Raw genomic sequence first — 18,741 nt, 5'->3', positions numbered from 1 at the left:
TTCAAACCTCTGCTATTAATTCTTTGGGGTTCATGCCCAGAAGTGGAATTGCTACATCATATAATTCTGTTTTTAATGTTTAAGAACCACTATACAGTTTTCCATGGTGGCTGAACCATTTTACATTCCCATCAGCAGTGCACAAAATTCTAATTCTCACTCAATGGCTATGAAATGGTATCTCATTGTTTTGATTTGTGTTAGTGATGCCAAACATCTTTTCATGTGCTGTTGGACATTCGTATATCTTCTTTGGAAAAATGTTTGTCTTTTGTCCATTTTAAAATTGAATTGTTTATTTTTGAGTTGTTGAGTTGTAGGTATTCTTTATATATTATGAATATTAACCCTTTATTAGATATATGATTTGCAAATGTTTTCTTCCATTTCATAGATTTCTCCCTTTTCACCTTGTTGTTTGACATACAAATATTTTTAATTTTGATGTAGTTCAAATCTATATTTTTCTTTCGTTGCTTGTGCTTTCAGTGTCATAGTCAAAAAATAATTGCCAAAACCAATGTTATGAAGCTTTTGCCTTATGTTTTCTTCTAAGAGTCTTATATTTTCAGCGCCTACATTTAGGTGTTTGATGTATTTTGCATTATTTTTTATATGGTGTTAGATAAGGGTCCAACTTCATTTTGCATGTGGATAGCTAGCTTTCTCAGCACCATTTATTGAAAACAACATCTTTTCCCCATTGAATGATCTTGGCAGCCTTTTTGCAAATCATATCAACGTATAGGCAAGGGTTTATTTTTGAGCTCTCTATTTCAGCAGTCCCCATCCTTTTTGACACCAGGGACCAGTGCTCCCATGTGAATCTAATGCCAGATGATCTGAGGTGGAGCTGAGGCGGTGATGCTAGCGCTGGGGAGCGGCTGCAAATACAGATGAAGCTTCACTTGCTTACCTACTACTCACCTCTTGCTGTGCAGCCTGGTTCCAAATGGTTCGTGGCTCCAGGGTTGGGAACCCCTACCCTATTCTATTTCATTAACTTCTATGTCTTTCTATATGCCAGTGTTAACCAAAACCACAGTTTTCATTGCTATAGCTTTGCACTAAGTTTTGATATTTGTTTAATTTAAAAGTTTAAATTTAAGTGGCTATATGTGGCTAGTATTTTACATTTAGGAGTTTTTAAGCTGAAACAAGAAGACAGAGAGACATTTTAAACTTGAAGTTTGACTACTTGTCATATTGGTTTTTCCCCTTCCCATTCTAGCTGAACTCTAGAATTCATATTCACTCTTTACTTCTCATACTAGGGTGGTGGGCATAATTACCTGTATATAAATTTGTTGAATGACGCAAGGAAAAAAGAATTTGTTGTGGGACCTGGTGTGGAAAATATGGCCAGACTCTTATTTGTTTTTTAGAGAACTTAATAGTTGTTTTTTTTTGTTTGTTTGTTTTTGTGGGGTTATCTTTTCAAAAAGCAGAAGTATGTATCTCTCAAACCTAAGAGTGGTAAATGCAGGGAAATGTGACAGCAAGTCAGCACTCTAATCATATCTTACACGTATTTATATAGTGCTTTACAATTCACATACATCATCAGCACTGATTCTCAACCCTATGTAGTGGATGAGGCAATTGAGGTTTAGGAAGGTTGAATACATTCCAGGCCTAATTAGATGGCAGAGTTAGCCTTTGAAAACAAGTCTTCTAACCAATTTCATAGTTGGCTTTTGTGAAAGACCAAGGTGAATTCATTCACTCAACTCATGTTTACTGAGTTGGGAATCTACTGTGTGTCAGCCTTGTAGGCTCGGGATCAAGGGCAAATCCCAAAACTGTTAGGCAAGACCTCATCTGTTTTGCTCGCCATTTCCAGTGGCTAGTGCGGTAGATAAAGTCTCAGCTTTGCTTTCTCCATTATTTCTTTAACCTCCCTCCCATTGTTTTTATTGCTTTTTCCTCGAAGAGATTATTGTGCTCCCAAGAAGCAAGTTTGATTCCTGCATGACTTTCCCCTCTTCCCCCAAGCTAAGCTCCAATGGGGCAGGGCCCCTGTCTTTTCTGTTCATCACTGTATACCCCACTCCTTTCAGAGACCTAGCACGTAACAGGAACCCAGGAAATATTCGTGTTAAAGTGAATGCCCCATGCCCAACCTCACAAGTTAGACCAACCTTGGGGACTTCGGTAGCGATGGCCCCCCACTGCATCCCAAGAAGGGAAGGGAGCCCCACCTTGGCCCCGCCCCTCCGTGACGCAAGCACACGTGACGCGCGCCGGCGCGCGCTATTCCCGGAAATCACCGTCGTGGTCTCCGGCGCTGCTGTCTCCGCTGCTGCCGTGGTGCCTGCGGAACTCTTGCGAGTGCAACGGCTGAGGCGGGACCGGGCAGGGCCGGTGTTCCGGCCACCCTGCAGAATGGAGATAATCAGGAGCAGTGCGTGTCCTCCGTGCACATCCCCGCGTCCCCACGCCCCCCTCACCCGGCCTGTTAGGCCCGGACCGCGGCCAGCGGGTCTGCTTGGCGGGGCCTGGGGCTGAGGTAGCCCCTCAGAGGTTTGCCTCCCTGAAGCCTGGGCACCTCTAGGGGGCTTGGTCCTCTCTGGCTTATGCACCCCTCAGGGCTTTGTTATCTTCCTGCCCGTGCACCCCTTAAGGCCATGTTTCTCTCTGGTCCTTGCACCCTCAGTCCTTGTCTCCCTTTGGCTCATTCACTCCTTGGGGATCTAACCCCCTAAGGCCCGTGCATCTCTCGGGGACTTGAATGCCTTCTGTGTATCCCTCCAGGAGTTGTCCTCCAGCCCTACGCCTTAGGAGCTCCTCTGCCCTCTCCCCTTAGGATCCCGTGGGCAGGGAGACAGGACCCCGGTTCTGAGCTGCTTCTCGGTTTCTCCGCAGATTTTAAGAGTAATCTTCACAAAGTGTACCAGGCCATAGAGGAGGCGGACTTCTTTGCCATCGATGGGGAGTTTTCAGGTATCCCTCGCTTGCAAGATTGAGGCTAGCACCTTGTAATGCATAGCCAAAGATCCTCCTGACGCCCTGTCCCTGACTTCTTCTTGGGGACCCCTTTTCCCTAGTTATAGCTTTGGGCAAGTTTAATGAGTTAACATTTCCTCCTAAACGTTTCAGAAACAAGAGAGAGACGCGGTGGGTTTGTGATTGTTGGAGCTCTGATAGTTGCAGATGGAGATTACGGTTTTGGTGCTGCTTAGAACAGTTTGACAGATGGTAGAAAGCTTGAGAGTTAGGGTCAGGCCTTTTGTTTATGGTAAAATATACATAACATAAAATTTCCCATTTTAATTAGTTTTACAGTTAAGTGGCATTAAGTACATTCACATTGTTGTGCAGCTGTCTCCATCCATCTCCAGAACTTTTCATCTTTCTTAACAGAAAATCTGTAGCCATTGAACAACTCCCAGTTCCTCCCTCCCCACTACCTCCTGCAACCACTGTTTCTGTCTCTAAGAATTTGACTACTCTAGGCATTTCCTGTAAGTGGAGTTTTACAATATTTGCCCTTTGTGACAACTTTAGGGTCAAGCTTTTGCAGGTAAATGAGGGTATTCCTTTATGCATTCGTGGACATGTTCGTTGCCTATTTTGGCATGGGTGTATGTGTGTGTAATACTTTACCAACATTTACAATGGCAAGACTAATTTTAAAATTGTTGAAGTCAGTATGAACAGTTGGATTTCTTTGGTATGGATAGCCACTTTCACTGCCTGATTTTACATGTTTAAAAAACTCTAAAGGAATCCATGCTGGGTAAATATGATTATTGACTTTAATTAAACATGCCCTTTCTGGTTGGAGCCAGTTCCCAGGGAAGCTAAGAGTTTTCACAAGAAATACTGTTCTCTTGACCTTGAAAAAACCTTTCATTGTATAGATGTTACTCTAAACTGTTGGCTGAGACCGGGACTCTAACAATAATATACTTCATGATTTGTTGACATCTGATTATGCATTAATCTTTTGAAAGTGGCAATTTATTTAATCATAGAAAGTGAATTCTTAAATCAGTACTGTGTTTTGAAACCTATTTTAGACACTGGGACTGCCCATTCTCAAATTGAAACATTCGTATCGCGAAATTTGTTGTTACAGAGTATAGCTTGATGGCCAGTGAAATTAATGCTAATTTTGAAAAAGTGAAGAAGCACTACCAATTAATTGTAATTCATAAGAATATGAAATTATAGAACCGTTGAATAGTTGACTGACATTTTTACATTAACATTTATTGACAAGTTAAAGACTTATTTCTTAAAATCTAGGAATTAGTGACGGACCTTCAGTCACCACATTAACAAATGGTTTTGACACTCCAGAAGAAAGGTATCAGAAGCTTAAGAAGGTAAGAGAATGTACTAGAAAAAAATATCTTCCCATATCGGTCCTCTTTATGTTGAATTATAGAGAAATATAATCTTTAAACTTGTACGTTAACTTCTCGATCCCAGCTATTAAATGTTACTTTGGTGTTATTTAAAACAACAGTAAAAATAATTGTTTGCTGGAAAGCATTTTGGGGAAGGTTTAGTATTTCCAATGCTAATTTAATTTATAGGAAATAAAGTATGGTTATATTAATCATGTGTAAATAGGCCTAATATGATTCTCTGGATGGTGGGTAGGTGCTTAATTGGGAAAAATATTAAGAAATGTATATACATTTATAACACTTTTGCTACGTATTCTGTAATCTGTTTTAATTGGAAATATCCTGCCAAAGTCAAATTGATAATCAGAAAACCTGCCTGACTGAGAATACTGTTGCTCGCATGGAATACATGGTGCTGTTTTGACAGATGTTTCATTTCCCTTTTCCAGCATTCCATGGACTTTCTGCTGTTTCAGTTTGGCCTTTGCACTTTTAAGTATGACTACACAGATTCAAAGTAGGTTATTTTAACGAGAGGTGGGACTTCTTTTGTTGTGGCATCGCGTAACACCCTAAATCTCCTTTTATGTTATTTTCCCAGGTATATAACAAAGTCATTCAACTTCTATGTTTTCCCGAAACCCTTCAATCGATCCTCACCAGATGTCAAATTTGTTTGTCAGGTTAGTGGAATAATTGCGTGTGGTTTTTTTTTCTTTTTTTTTCCTGTTATGAATTGCTGATGAGGCAGTGTGAACATGTGGGATGAGAATTCTCGTTAACATTTGATTCTGTCCCTAACCCTGGGCTCTGGGCAAATCATTTCACCTCTCCGACCTTCAGTTTTAGGGTTGTAAATTAATGACACTGCTTTCTCATTTACTTCAGAATAAATTAAGAAATAAGATGCAAGAGATAAGCACATGGGAATGGGAACATGAGCTTTATTGTTAGTAAAACTGAGAGAACTTAGCTTTGTAATGTGTTTCTGTTTGGGATTTTTAATGTCATATGCCTGCATTGAATCTATAGATCAGGACCAGCAGGCTTCTCTGCAGGCCGCCCCTCCATCCCTTCCCCATTCTCCTTGTATGCACCTCCAAGGGTAGAGCTTTATTTTCTGGATGAGTAGAGTATGTGCGTGTCTAAAAAGGGAGAACCCAGAGGGGGCTAAACTACATACATTCAGTTCGTCAGTTCCCACACTCATCAATCAGGAAAGAGAGGGTGGAAAAAGACTAATTACTGTTTCCTCCTGAGGAGAAGAGGGCTTACTTTATGAGCCAACAGAAGGATAGGGGACATTCCTCATCAGAACATATTCTTTAGGGTTGTGGCAGACACTCAGCAAATATGTTTTTTTTTTTTTTTTTCTGGCCTCTTTGTAATCTCTTGTAATGGATAAGGAGGATGTGAATCAGTGGTACATGGATATGTAATTTAAGATGAGTGTTAATCTTTTCTCCCTTATAATCTCGTGCCCTAGCTTCTCTCCCAGTAACAACACTAGCTCATTTGAGTTTTCCCGACTTTCCTCTCTCCTGCATGTAAGTAGCAATGCAATTAAGAATGCCTGAAGGGCAGGCCTCTGAGTGACTGAGTCATGTCACATTCTTTCTGTAATAAGGCAGGATATAAGCAAGCGATATTGAGAGTTGCTCTCATTATGCCTGGGGCTGAAAAGAAAAAGTGAAGATAGTTTTGGTCTTGTAACCTGTTTTCTTAAATTAGCAAGTAAACCATAGTTGTTATTCTCTTTACCCTGCAATCAGTTAACAGCTATTCATGAATCACCTTAGTATAGGATACTTAATTAAACAGTATTTGTAGATTTTCACTGAGGAAAAAATAGGTTGAGTTTGGGAAATGTGTATGGCTGCAGTTTTCCTGCAGCACCAGGAGAAGACGGTTACTTAAGGTAGGTTCCATGGCTTTAGCCAGGGGTTAATCAAACGAAAGCAAAGGGTAGCAGTGAGACCCCTTAGGGATGATACTCTGTTTTAAAGGCCAGCACGAAAAGCTATTTTAGGAAATGTGTTGGAAACAGATCAGAAGAACTCCACCCATTCATTGTACAGAGCCATTTGGTGGCCACACCGGGAACACTCCATGTAGTTCTAGTTGCCACCCACTCCTTAAAAAAGAAAAAGATGTAATAGATTTGAAGACAGGCCAGAGAATAATGTCTGAAATGGACAGTGGGTTAAGAAGTCTGTAATTCTCTAGTTTGAAAAAACAAAGGCAGAGAAAGGTTTAGACTCAGTATGTAAACTTGTGATTCATGTGGATCAGGTAAATGATACTATCTTTGAATTTTCTTTCTTTGTCCTGCATCTGAAGTGGTTTTTGTTTTGTTTCAAATGCAATGACTGCAGCACAGTTGCATCTTACAAGAGAGTTAGGATCTATCTAGAGTTAGCAAGTTGAGTGAGAATTCTGTCTAGTCCAGAATCACTCTTGAGAGGGACTTTTCACCCTTAAAGCAGGTGAGGTTTAGGGGTAAAACAACCTAATATGTTCTGTGAAAAATAAGTGTCTACACACAGAGAGAGATGTTCACACAGTAGGCAGGGACGGGTACACTGAGAACCACATACACTCCCAGTGAGTGTCCCCATCCAGGGGAATGGCATCCAGGGGAATGACAGGCAGAATAGCATGGCATTTACATTGCTTTCATCTCTTTTTTTTTTTTCTCCTTCATTTTTCTGACTGAACATCTATAATTGAATTCATGGAAGATAATACATACATGGTTGTGAAAAATCAAAACATTGCTGTTATCTATAGAGTAAAAAATTAGCTTCTTTTTTTTTTATGCCCTCTTTTCCATGCTACTTCCTTCCCCATTTCACTCTGTTTTTCTAGATTTTATATTTTAATTATGTATTTGCATATATATAATGGTGGCTTTTTTCTTCAATATACACAGAATCCTAATATTCATATTTTATATAACTTTCACTTTCCACTCTACACAGCGTCTTCATATTTCATAGTATAGATAAGTGTAATTTATTGAATTGGAATACAGAAGCTTTCCAGTGGTTCCCTGTTTTAAACAATGCTATAATCAACATTTAAGTGAATATATTTTTGTGACTATTTAGGAGTATTTTTATTGTATAGATTTCTTAGAAGGGAGATTGCTGACTCATAGGACATATGCATTTAAAATTTCAATAGATACCTCAAATTGTCCTCTCAAATTTCTTGAATCCTAAAAATGGTACATTTCACACAAATCAAAGGTAGTGGTTAATAAACCACAAATAGATTTTGTTGGCTCAAAAGATTTTAAAAAAATTATAGTAAAATAACATAAAATTGACCATTATAAGTGGTTTTAAGTTCAGTGGCATTAGTTACATTTACATTGTGCAACTTAAAGTGTGTTGTTTGAGTGGAAAACATGAGAATAGATGAATGTTTGACTCTGAATTGTTAAAGAGAAGGAAGTTGGGATTTTTTGGACTCTAGTGACAGAAGGAACAAAAATGCTTTCTCTAATGCATTATTATTTTTTTAATTATTTTTTTTGAGTGTGCCTAAATAAAATTTTATTGGAATATAGCCATATTTATTTACCTATTGTCTATGGCTGCTTTTACACTACAACAACAGGGTTTTCATGACTGAGACCAGATGTGGTATTTTTATCACTTCACACTGCTGCTGCACACTAAAAATCACTGTAACACGCTTTTACTGACAGCATTTCAAGTGCCATGCAGATCACCATACTCGGACATTTTATTATTTTATCATCAGGATATACCTGTCAAATTGAAAAAAAAAAAAAGTAGACTTAGAATATTCCATTTTTAAGGTACAATGAAGTGTGGATTATTTTGTTATCAAATTAGATGGCAAAACATTATGTTTATTGTGCAACGAACCTGTATCTATGCTGTAAGAATACAACACATGTCGACATTACCAGACCAACAACTCATCACAATATTACCAAATCACAAAAAAATTCAGAAAATTACAAAAATTAAAAGCTATATCTCATAGTAAAATTTCACAAAAATAGAAAAGAAAAAAAGAAATGAAGGAAATGAGGCTGTAACCAAAGTACATGTCCAAGTGACTCATTTCCTAGCCATGCAAGAAATTTAATGTTGATTGATTTCAGCAGCAGAAAAAAATGTATCCAGAAAAAATAATCCTGTTTAAGACCATTAGCCTTTGGGTAAGAATAGCTGCTTAAAGTGTTGAGACCACTGGGAACAACATCAATAGTCAAATTTAAATTATTTCGTGAAGGCAAATTATTTTGAGTGGTTTTCCTCAGCTCTTAATAAGTCGACAGGTTTCAGGATACTGTTCATTTGTTCCTGTTTATTCAAGGAGTCAATGTTTGAAGTGACTGGAGAATTAGCCTCTCTGAATAGGCTGCATGAAACAGGTGAGAATATTTTGAAGAAGCTGAGAAAACACTAATTCAATGCACCTGAAGGGAAATCAGCTGTGTTGTGTTACAACTTATGGAAGTAAAAACAGGTTTAATTTGATAGGTTTACTCTTGTGAAAATGGATGTCTGGAAAGGTCTTTATTTCTCCATCATATCTGAAGGAGCACTGTGCCGGATACATTATTCTTGGCTGGTAGTTCCTTTCATTTAATAGTTTGAATATTTGATTCCACTCCTTTCTGGCTTGTAAGGTTTGTGCTGAGAAGTCCGACAATAATCTAATGGTTTTTACTTATAGGTTACCATCTTCTTATCCTTGGCTGCCCTGAGGATTCTTTTTTTTGTTATTAATTTTTGATAATTTTAATACAATGAGTCTTGGTGAAGACCTTTTTGGATTGAGATAATTGGGTGTTCTATTGACTTTTTGAATTCCAAGCTTCAGCTCATTTCTTAGATTTGGGAATTTTTCATCAACTATTTGTCTGAAAATGCTTTCTAGTCCCTGCTCCTTTTCTTCACCTTCGATAATGCCCATTATTCTTATGTTTCCTCTCCTGATGGTATCAGCTAGTTCTTGTATTTCTCTTTCTTTATTTTTTATTCTTCAATTTCGCTCTTGTTTTTTATGATTTATTTATAGATTTCTGTCTTCTATGTTACTGATTCTTTCCTCCATTTGTTGGCTCTGTTTCTCAAGCTTGCTATTTCATTTTCATCTCTTTCAATGTGTTCTTCATCTCCCGAAGTTCTATTTGGTTCTTTTTGAGGGTTTCAGTCTCCTTGCTAAAGAACTCATTCTGCTGGTTTAGTTTTGTTCTCAATTCCTGGAATTGTTAATTTGAGTTCTGCCTTGTCACCTTGGTTGTTCATGGTGTTTAATGGCCTATTTCTCCACCTGGGTATTAATGGAAGTGTTTTCTGCTTCTAGAAGGAAGATTTATTATATAAAGGTCTCTCTTTAGCCTGTTGCAAAGAAGGCGTTTTTATTTTGGTTTCCAGTAGGTGGCGTCTAAGCTTCTTGGAACCATGTGGTAATTCTTATGCGCAGATCCCATGCTCAGAAGTGCTCTAATCCATTTTTCAGTGCCTGTGTCAGTGATGGAATATTTAGGTGGACAGAATTATAGGAATACTCAGGCATGGGAGACAGAAGGAAGCTTGTGGTCCAAGCCAGAAAACATTAGGTCTTGTTTCAGAACAGGATAAAAAGGGAAGATGTGGGGGAAAGGATTGCTTGTTTTAAACCGTAGAAAACCTGGACATGAAGGAAAATGATGTGCATGTACCCAAGTGTGTGTATGTGTTTGTATATGTATCTGTCTGTATTAAGATTGCTTTTTGATATCCCACCATATTTTAAAAAGAATTTGTGTTGGCTATAAAGATACATGTGGTATTTACCTTTTAAGATTAAAAAAATGAAAAATTGGAAGAAAAATGAAAATATTACTATGATATGATTAGGACACAGAATTTGTGCCAAAGAAAGTCTCAACTATTTGCTTATGAGCTTCCTACAGCTCCGAAAAGAGAGAAACACACAATCTATGGCCATAGGATCAAAACAAACCAGGGCTCAGGAGAAGTTCAGCTTTGCTCGGACTAGAGACCTCACATTCCCTCTTCTATTATCATAAAGAAATCATTAATGTAGAAAACCTTGTCTTCAACCATATCTCTAAAGTGAATACTGTAATGAGTTTAATGGGATGGTATGATGTCCCTCCATCTAGACTAGTTATACAATGTCAAATTACAATTCAGGAAAGGTAGGTCTATGAGGGGCCAGATTAAAATGAGTCAGATGCATCACCATCTCATGTTCTGACTTACAACAAGAGTAAAGTTATAGCTGAAGTAATGTTTCCGACTCTTCCGTCAGTTTGAATAAGAACTATGTGATTGTGCCATTCTTGTGTACTTTGTGTAGTATTATTAATATTTTTATTTAAATTTACTTATATATTTCAACTCACTCTAGATTTGAATTATGTTCGTTTAATAAGTCTTATTACTGGGAACTTTTCTCTGTTTTGATCTCGAATGCAAAGAATATCCAATTAAGAATTTGGGTTTTCAGAATCTAGTTTGAAGTGGTTATTGATGTCTATAGCCTGCACACATGAGCTACCTTAAACTTGAACCTGGAGTAAGATTATATAAATACATTATAGTCTCCTAGTCAGTACAGTGATCAGGAGTTTTCTGCCCGTTGGGAGAATTTATGTTCACCAAGTAAAAATTTCTTAAATGTCGTAAAACAAAGGATATTTCTTTTTATAAGAAATAAAGGAGCAGAGTCCAGATAGTTTAAGTAAATTAATGGATTGTTTGCCACTTTGGAGTAGAAATCTCTTGATTTCTGACCTTTGGTATGTTGGTTCCTTGCCTTATGGCCTGTTTACTCTCCTGAGTTACTTCTTCGCTTCCGTTCACATACCTGCCACTAACATCACTGTTTATTCTTGTTTCAGAGCTCAAGCATTGACTTTCTAGCAAGCCAAGGATTTGATTTTAATAAAGTTTTTCGCAATGGTAAGATTATATGTGACTTACCTTTAGAACTTGGATTTTGTTGAGAATTATCTTTTTGCACCTGCTCTCTGAGAATCTCAGATTTCCAGTACATCATGTGTGGTCTTAGAGTTTTAAAAACAGTTTTGTTGTGCCCTTTTTTTTTAAAGCCTGCTCATCCATGAACTGAGTGGGGAGTTGATGCTACTTTCTTTAGCTTTATTGAGGCTTCTCAGACTCCTGATTTTATTGAGTGGCATTTACCTATAGTTTATGTGAATTAACTCCTTATACATAGTTATAGAATAATATAGTTATTCATATTTTATTCTATGTGACTTACTTGCCTAACAGACCACCTGTGGGGGACGCTTCCCTGTTTTCTTTTAGTGAGACAAATGGTATGGTATAGTACTTAAAAAGTAACTGTATTCCAGTAATCCTGTAATGATAAACTCCCTTTTTTAATTGGTGCTTGTTTTATAATTGGAGCTGGTTTCTCCATTTTATGGGAGGAAAGAAGTCTGCGTAGACTGCGCACCAGCTGTCTTGTTGTGATAGGCTGCCGAGCACCCTGAGGAAAGGACTGCGTCTCATTCTGTACCCTCGATGTGTCAGGGAGGTGACTATTAAATATTTGATGAATGCACGTTGGACATTAGGGCACACCAGAGTGGTTTTCCTTCCCCTATTCATTTATTTCCCAAAAAGTGTTTGGAAAAGCCTCTGGTTTTCCCAGCAGTATTAAGCACCTGCTGCTATAAGGTCAATAACTACTTTAAATTCAATTATTCTCCTAAATTGGATTCTTTTCCATGGTGAATGTAGAATTATTGAGTGAGGTAAGGAAGGAGATTTTTCTCATCAAAAGTACTAGAACCTAGACTTCAAATAAATTCTTTTCCCCTCAGCATGATCTCCTTAGGAGGCGGGGAGAACCCAGGCCCTACTGTCTTTTAATTGCTTCAGTGGTGCTGCATCATAATTTCTATTGACTTTGATTTTGGGAAATACTAAAAAATTTTGGAGCCCAAACTACTTAACATAATGAGTAAACCAACTGAGTACCACAGTTTGGGTATATAAAATAATTTTTTTCCTTTGGCTCTCATACTTGCCTCTGAAAACCATTATATAAAATACAAGTCAGATGCAATTAGAACACTCTCGGAGTAAGTGCAAAATCTTTTGAAGGAACTACTTTAACCAGAATCATATGCATGTAGTATAGTGTACAGCTTGATGATTTTATTTTTGTGAAAGGAGAGAAACAGCCAAATTGGAATGCTCCTCATTCTCATTTTATATTCTGACCCTGCATTCCTCTCAAACACAGGTGGTTTTACCCCTCTCTTTTCATATCTCCACCAGGCAGTGGTGGGTATCCTTGTTTCTCCATGCCACTTTCAGACTACTTGCATGCCTTCTTCTCAGGAGCCACAGTTCTTCTCTGGGCTGTGTCACTCAGCTGTGCCACCCCTCTGTCTGCTGACATCGTGGGCATGGCATTCATCGACAGCCTGGGTTTTGGCTCATTGTCTTTCTCTCCACTCCTGCCTCCCTCCTCATTCTGGGCAACTTCAGCGTCTACAGGATGGCCACCGGATGCTCTCTCTTGTCTTTTTCTTGACCAGGTGATAAGAGCACCATGGCTCTTATCACTGGTAGCTTCACCCGGCTTCAGCATTTCTCGTTGAGAGCACTACTTCCTGTCCTCATTCGATCACTCCAGTACCTCTTTTCAGCAGTCTGTTGACCTCCATTGCTTTTTCACTGTTTCTTTCCACTCTCCTCTCTTGACTTCCCTCCTTGTCTATGTGGTCCATCATATCCTTCCTTCCTTCCTTTGTTCCTCTTTTCCTCCATTGTACTTGCCTAGCAAGGTCCCAACCCTGGTTGGATCTGACTACCTACCTTCTTTGTTTCCGAGCATCTGAATATTGCTGGAAAACATGACACACCTGAGCTAATTTGTCACTTTAAATTCATGAACACAAGCTTCAAATAAACACTCAGTATGCTCAAAAATCCTACTTTTCTGACTTAGGAATTCCAGCTCTCTGGGATGTCTATTTTTAACTGTCTCTTTTTCTAGACCTCCCACCCCGCCTAATGACCATGTGTGAAAATAAAGCCATCAGAGAAGAGCTGCTTCATGTTCGCACCACCAAACCTCTGTCTGGACCCAGCCTTTTTTGCTTATCTCCTTTACAGTGGCGTCTCTGTGCCTGTCAACAGCCAGTCCCTGTCTCTTGGTCCAGCACTGGCCCCTCCAGCTTGCTCTTCTCCCTCCTGAATTATTTTCCCTCTTTACTGTGTCATACCTGTCCACATTTGTAAACATGCTTTAAGTATAGAGGTTCTTAACCAGTCCAGGGGCTGCCTTTCTTCCCCCATGTAGATAGAATTCAGGAGTCTGTGAACTTGGAGGGGAAGAAATACACATCTGTATTTTCTCTAACCTTGAACTGAATTTGGTAGTTTCTTCCATTATGAGTGTAGGCAAGAACCCCAGTGTTTATTGACAAATGGTGATTTTCTAATTCCATAATCGTTTCTACAAAGTTCACTAGTGTCTTATGGCTTTTAAGACCGCCGATATCCTGCTGATGCCTAAATTTCTATCTCAACACCTTTCTCCAGCACTATAGGCATATATCTGTAACTTTAATTTACATCTACCCTTAGGTGATTTCCTATATCCAGAAGGTAGCTTTTGCTTTTCATCCTTGGAGCCCCATACCTATTCTTTCCTAGTTTTTAGTAAGTGGCCCTATCACCTTCCCAATTGCTTAAACCTCAGAGCATCATTTTCGATTTTGCCTTCTCTTTATTCCTCACCTCCAGTATATCAGCGAGTGCTAGCTCTTCTATCTTGAAAATCATTCTTCCTATGTCTGTAGTCTAGTCAGGGTACAGACTATGGCCCACTGCTTATTTTGTAAATAAAGTTTTATTGGGTCATGCCCATTCATTTACTCACTGTATGTTACTCTTTTCAAGTTACAAGAGCATAGCTTAGTAGTTGCAGTAGAGACTCCCATATGACCCACAAGCCTAAAACATTTATACTTTTTCCCCTGCTGGAAATACTCTTCTCTTAGCTCTTTGCATGTCTGGTTACTTCTTATCCTCTGTAACTTCCCTCACAGTGGCCTTCTCTGGTCCTGGCTAAACTCATTCCCTTCACTACAGAGCAGGATGTATCTACTTTGTTCACTGTTAGATTCCCCAGTGCCTAATACAGTTTCTGGCACAGTGTAAGTGCCAAATAAGAATTTGTTGAAAGATGAATGAATGAATGATGAAGTGCATGAATAAACAAATATTTCAAAATCATTTGCTTTTTCTCTTGACTTTTTTGAGATATATTAAATATGGTCTTTCCTGAGTGTTTTAGACTCTTTCATTTGTTAAATAGTTTTTATGTTAAAGAGTTACTTCTGCTAATATGTTCTTTTAAAACCTATGTTTAGGGATTCCATATTTAAATCAAGAAGAAGAAAGACAGTTAAGAGAGCAGTATGATGAAAAACGTTTACAGTCCAATGGTGCAGGAGCTCTGTCTTACGTATCTCCTAACACGTCAAAATGTCCTGTGACGATTCCTGAGGATCAGAAGAAGTTTATTGACCAAGTGGTGTAAGTTTCTGAACTGAAACCAGATGTACACTGTGTAATGGGTATTAGAGCAGGACTGACACCCGTATCTCTAACTTGCGCTGCACATACGTAGTACACACGGCGGTGTGATGTTGTGAGTAGCGGAGTTTAATTGTGGCATATCCAGATTTGTGTGACAATGGCACATTGTAAATGGGATTCTGTGTACTGTACTTAGACTTGTCACATGTCACTAGGCAGACCTTCTGCATGGACCAAGGACCTGACAGCCACTGTCCAGTTTCTCTGAAGGCAGAGGAATCAAATAGACCCTTCTAGATATTTGCAACATATGCATGTGTATTTCTCTCTCAGTGAAGTTTCTGATGAGCAAATGTGCCCTTGGAGGTGTGTCTAGTCTTACTTAGTTCACTTACCAGTATAACAGCTTTACTAGAAGAGTAAAAATTTAAGTCACTTGTATTGATGAATCCTTGAGAAGTTGTCACTAATTCATTAGTAACAATAATAACAAAAAGAATGTGCCAAGATTAATTATTTTTCTTTAAGCCTTGTTGCATGAAAAAGTTATAACATGATTGGATAAAGTTACATTGTCATGTGTTCTTATATTTAGATAGCTTTTGAGTATGATTATTCTGTTGGTTGATGACTTTTTTCCATAAGGGTATTGATGGTCATATTTTTATTCTAATTTCTCAGAGAGAAAATAGAAGATTTATTAAAAAGTGAAGAAAACAAGAACTTGGACTTAGACCCATGTACCGGGTTAGTTGCCTTGAATCTTTTTACATGTTCTTTTTTTGGGAAAGGTAGATGATTTCCGGCATGGGCTACATTTGGTTTTTTAAAAACACATTCATAAATAGTCTTTTTATTACAGGTATGTTCCCAAAATTTAAGCACTAACTTTAGCATTGACACAGTGAAGGTGACAGTGTATTGAGACACTGAAGGAATGCTTTGTCCTGTCCTGGAAGAGAAATAACTGTTGTGCAACTTTGGCTTAAAGTTATGCTCAAGAGTGGCCTAACTTTTCACCTTGAGGAGTGCTTAATACACAAAGAAGGATTTAATAAAGGATTTACTGTCAGGCGACTTCTATCTTTTTAATTTTTCTTCATGGTAAAAAACATCAGCATTTCAAAGAGTAACTTAAACATTCTACTTTCCTTGTACTTTGTGACTATCTTGTACATCTGTCTACCTTAAACTCTTTTTATAAAACCACAGGAAGTAATACTTTGGTTAGACAAGAACTTCTACCTCTTCTGGAAAGGCAATATAATGATATTAAAGAACATTTTGATGAAGACAAATGGGGAGGAGTCCTCACACCTGAAACTCCTGCTTCTTTTTGTTTGCATATTTTCTGTCCCTTCTAATGAAGTCTCTTTTAGAAATTAAATGTCCTTCCCAACCAATGCTTGGTCAGTTAGGATTTCTTTTTAATGAGCCAAAACCAATAACTTAACTTTTGTTTTTGTAGGTTCCAAAGAAAACTAATTTATCAGACTTTGAGCTGGAAGTAAGTGTTTATATGATATGCAAGAGCTCTGTGAGGGACCTAGGGTTTAAAAACTGAATATAATCTCTTAGCTTTCATTTCATTTTTAAAATTCTGCAGGACTTGGTGGTTTGACCATACCACGTTCTTGTACAGTGCTTTATTTCCCCCTGTTTTCTTAAGTTGAATACCCACTTAATTAATTTTCTTTGTTATTGCTTCTTAATAGATACTTTAAAGCCTTTTAAAATTTCTTTAATTATCACTTTGGCTTTGTCTCTTAAGTTCTGGATTTGTAGTGTTTTTGTTCTTTGAAAGCATAGGATAAAGATTTGGTTTTAAGACCTAGAAAATACTCAGCCCCGAATATTTTCTAAAGTAGGGGTTAGACTGTGGATGGGTTTCAGGAGCTCTGAATCCCCTAAAATAATATGCAAACTTTTGTGTGTGTATTTTTCTTGGAATGTTTCCTGTGGTTTCATTCTATTTTCAAGTGGATCGCTAACCCAAAAATTGAACATCAGTTTTAGACAGACTGATGTTTGCATTTGACTTTGGAGTTCTTATTCTTCTGTTAGAATCTGCCAGTGACTTGTATCCTGGGAATTTACTTCAAACATAACAGGAAAAGGGCCGTTGTTTTTTGACCAGCCTCTTCTCTTGTCATGCTATCCTTGCTATTTATTCCATATGGGTTCCAGATTCCTCTCCTTGGTGGAGGCAAACCATCACGCCAAACTGCAGCAGAGTTACCCATCTCTGTCTTCTCCTGTGTTTGCCCACGCAATCTAAACAGACTTCAAAATTTCACTTAGGAATCTAGAAGCAAGATTTGGCTATGTGGTAATGAGTTGACTGTATTATGTGATGTAAGACAAAACTATTTCATTTAATTAAATTGTAACTGTATAGTTGCTTTTAAAGTGCTTGTGGTTTTAGCTGTCTTCCTCTCATCTACTGTTGTCATATTTTTTTCTTTTCTTTTCTTTAGGTATCCCAAAGGCATTCATGTTGAGACTTTAGAAACTGAAAAGGTAACCTCAAGAATTTTCTGGGGCTAATAATTAAACACGTGCAATGATACATCGATATGTCTAAAGTCAGAATTTAAATCCTTAGCTCTGCTATTTAGGAACTGAGTAACCTTGGGCAAGCCATTTAACCTCTCTAAGTCTCATTTTTCTAGTTTGTACATCGGGGGTAAGTATGATAATGATACTATACCCATCTCACAACTTTTTTATGGTTAGCCATAAAAAAGTGGAAGTGAACAGGTTTTGTAAACTTGGAAGCATGAAAATGTTAGTACTCATTTTTATTATGACAGAAAGTTGTGATAGTGTACAAGAACAAATGGCTCCCTGTTATGTGAGCAAGTAAAATTAAATTTTAGAATCTGGGGCATATGCAAAGCTGTCATCATGTATTCCCAAGGTGCACTGTTGGAACCATGATGGGTAATGGTGGGCCGTTGGTGGGATCCCTTTGCAGAAGTTTAGAATTTTACAGTTTAGTTGTTACTCTTAAATTATATGTCAAGTTAAATAAGAGATTAATAAGTAAATTAAAAAATAACCTTGCTAGAAGATAAATCTCAAACTTTGACATAGGAAGTTTCATGGTGTGTTTAATTGATATAAAATGCATTATGTGAGGAAGAAGGTGCCAGTTATCTGACAGGTTATAAGAAAATCCAGGATTTTTTTCTTATGCTAATGAAATATGGTAGAGAAATTTTATTTTAAAACCAACTATTTAGAAACTCATATTCAAATTCAACGTAATTTCTTAGTATTCATCTTGAAGAGTGACTTATTCTCATAATCTGTTGCTACTTTGACATTTGTTGGGCTCAATTAATAAACCATGGGAAAATGTCATGGAAACACAGAGGCAGAATTTTGGTTTATAATGCATCAACTCAACTTTTGGTGGCATTTCAAAATACTTTTATCGTGTTTAGCCCATGAGAGATTGTGCAGTGATAAAAACAATAACTTCTAATAATAGCAGAATTCTGAAATTTTGGGGGTAAAGTTGCTTCCAGAAAATTGTATGTCGGTTTTGTCTTTTAGAAAGAACGATACATAGTTGTCAGCAAAGTGGATGAAGAAGAACGTAAAAGAAGAGAGCAGCAGAAACATGCTAAAGAACAGGTAATTGAGTTAAGTTCATTTCCTTTGGGTGAGAAATGGTGACATAGTACTTTCTATCTGTTTACAGGTCAATTTAGCGAATAGTTTTCTCCCATAGAATTGAATTGACAGAAAAGCCTAGACTAAAACAAGGGGAACTTGAGGTAAAGTATTTAGAC

The 18,741-nt window shown here is 37.8% G+C and overlaps 1 protein-coding gene across 3 annotated transcripts in view; it reads left to right on the top strand.

Annotated features, from left to right (window-relative positions):
* Positions 1-2,244: 2,244 nt before the first annotated feature.
* The window catches only part of PARN (poly(A)-specific ribonuclease), a 135,567-nt gene continuing 119,070 nt past the window's right edge, over positions 2,245-18,741 (top strand). Inside the window, exons 1-11 of one of the 3 annotated variants that reach the window (XM_015588618.2) lie at positions 2,245-2,404; positions 2,866-2,943; positions 4,252-4,331; positions 4,808-4,875; positions 4,960-5,041; positions 11,257-11,317; positions 14,773-14,938; positions 15,623-15,688; positions 16,410-16,448; positions 17,419-17,461; positions 18,503-18,583. In XM_015588618.2, the coding sequence (XP_015444104.1) occupies positions 2,386-2,404; positions 2,866-2,943; positions 4,252-4,331; positions 4,808-4,875; positions 4,960-5,041; positions 11,257-11,317; positions 14,773-14,938; positions 15,623-15,688; positions 16,410-16,448; positions 17,419-17,461; positions 18,503-18,583 (783 nt within the window). In that variant the 5' untranslated portion in view covers positions 2,245-2,385. Of the gene's footprint in view, positions 2,405-2,865; positions 2,944-3,382; positions 3,465-4,251; positions 4,332-4,807; positions 4,876-4,959; positions 5,042-8,550; positions 8,773-11,256; positions 11,318-14,772; positions 14,939-15,622; positions 15,689-16,409; positions 16,449-17,418; positions 17,462-18,502; positions 18,584-18,741 lie in introns of those variants that run through there. The other 2 variants (XM_025046110.1, XM_025046111.1) reach the window with 2 other exon arrangements.

The sequence above is a fragment of the Pteropus alecto genome, unplaced genomic scaffold, assembly GCF_000325575.1.
Source record: "Pteropus alecto unplaced genomic scaffold, ASM32557v1 scaffold34, whole genome shotgun sequence".
Classification (NCBI taxonomy): Eukaryota; Metazoa; Chordata; class Mammalia; order Chiroptera; family Pteropodidae; genus Pteropus; species Pteropus alecto.
This window is presented reverse-complemented; position numbering and strand designations above follow the sequence as displayed.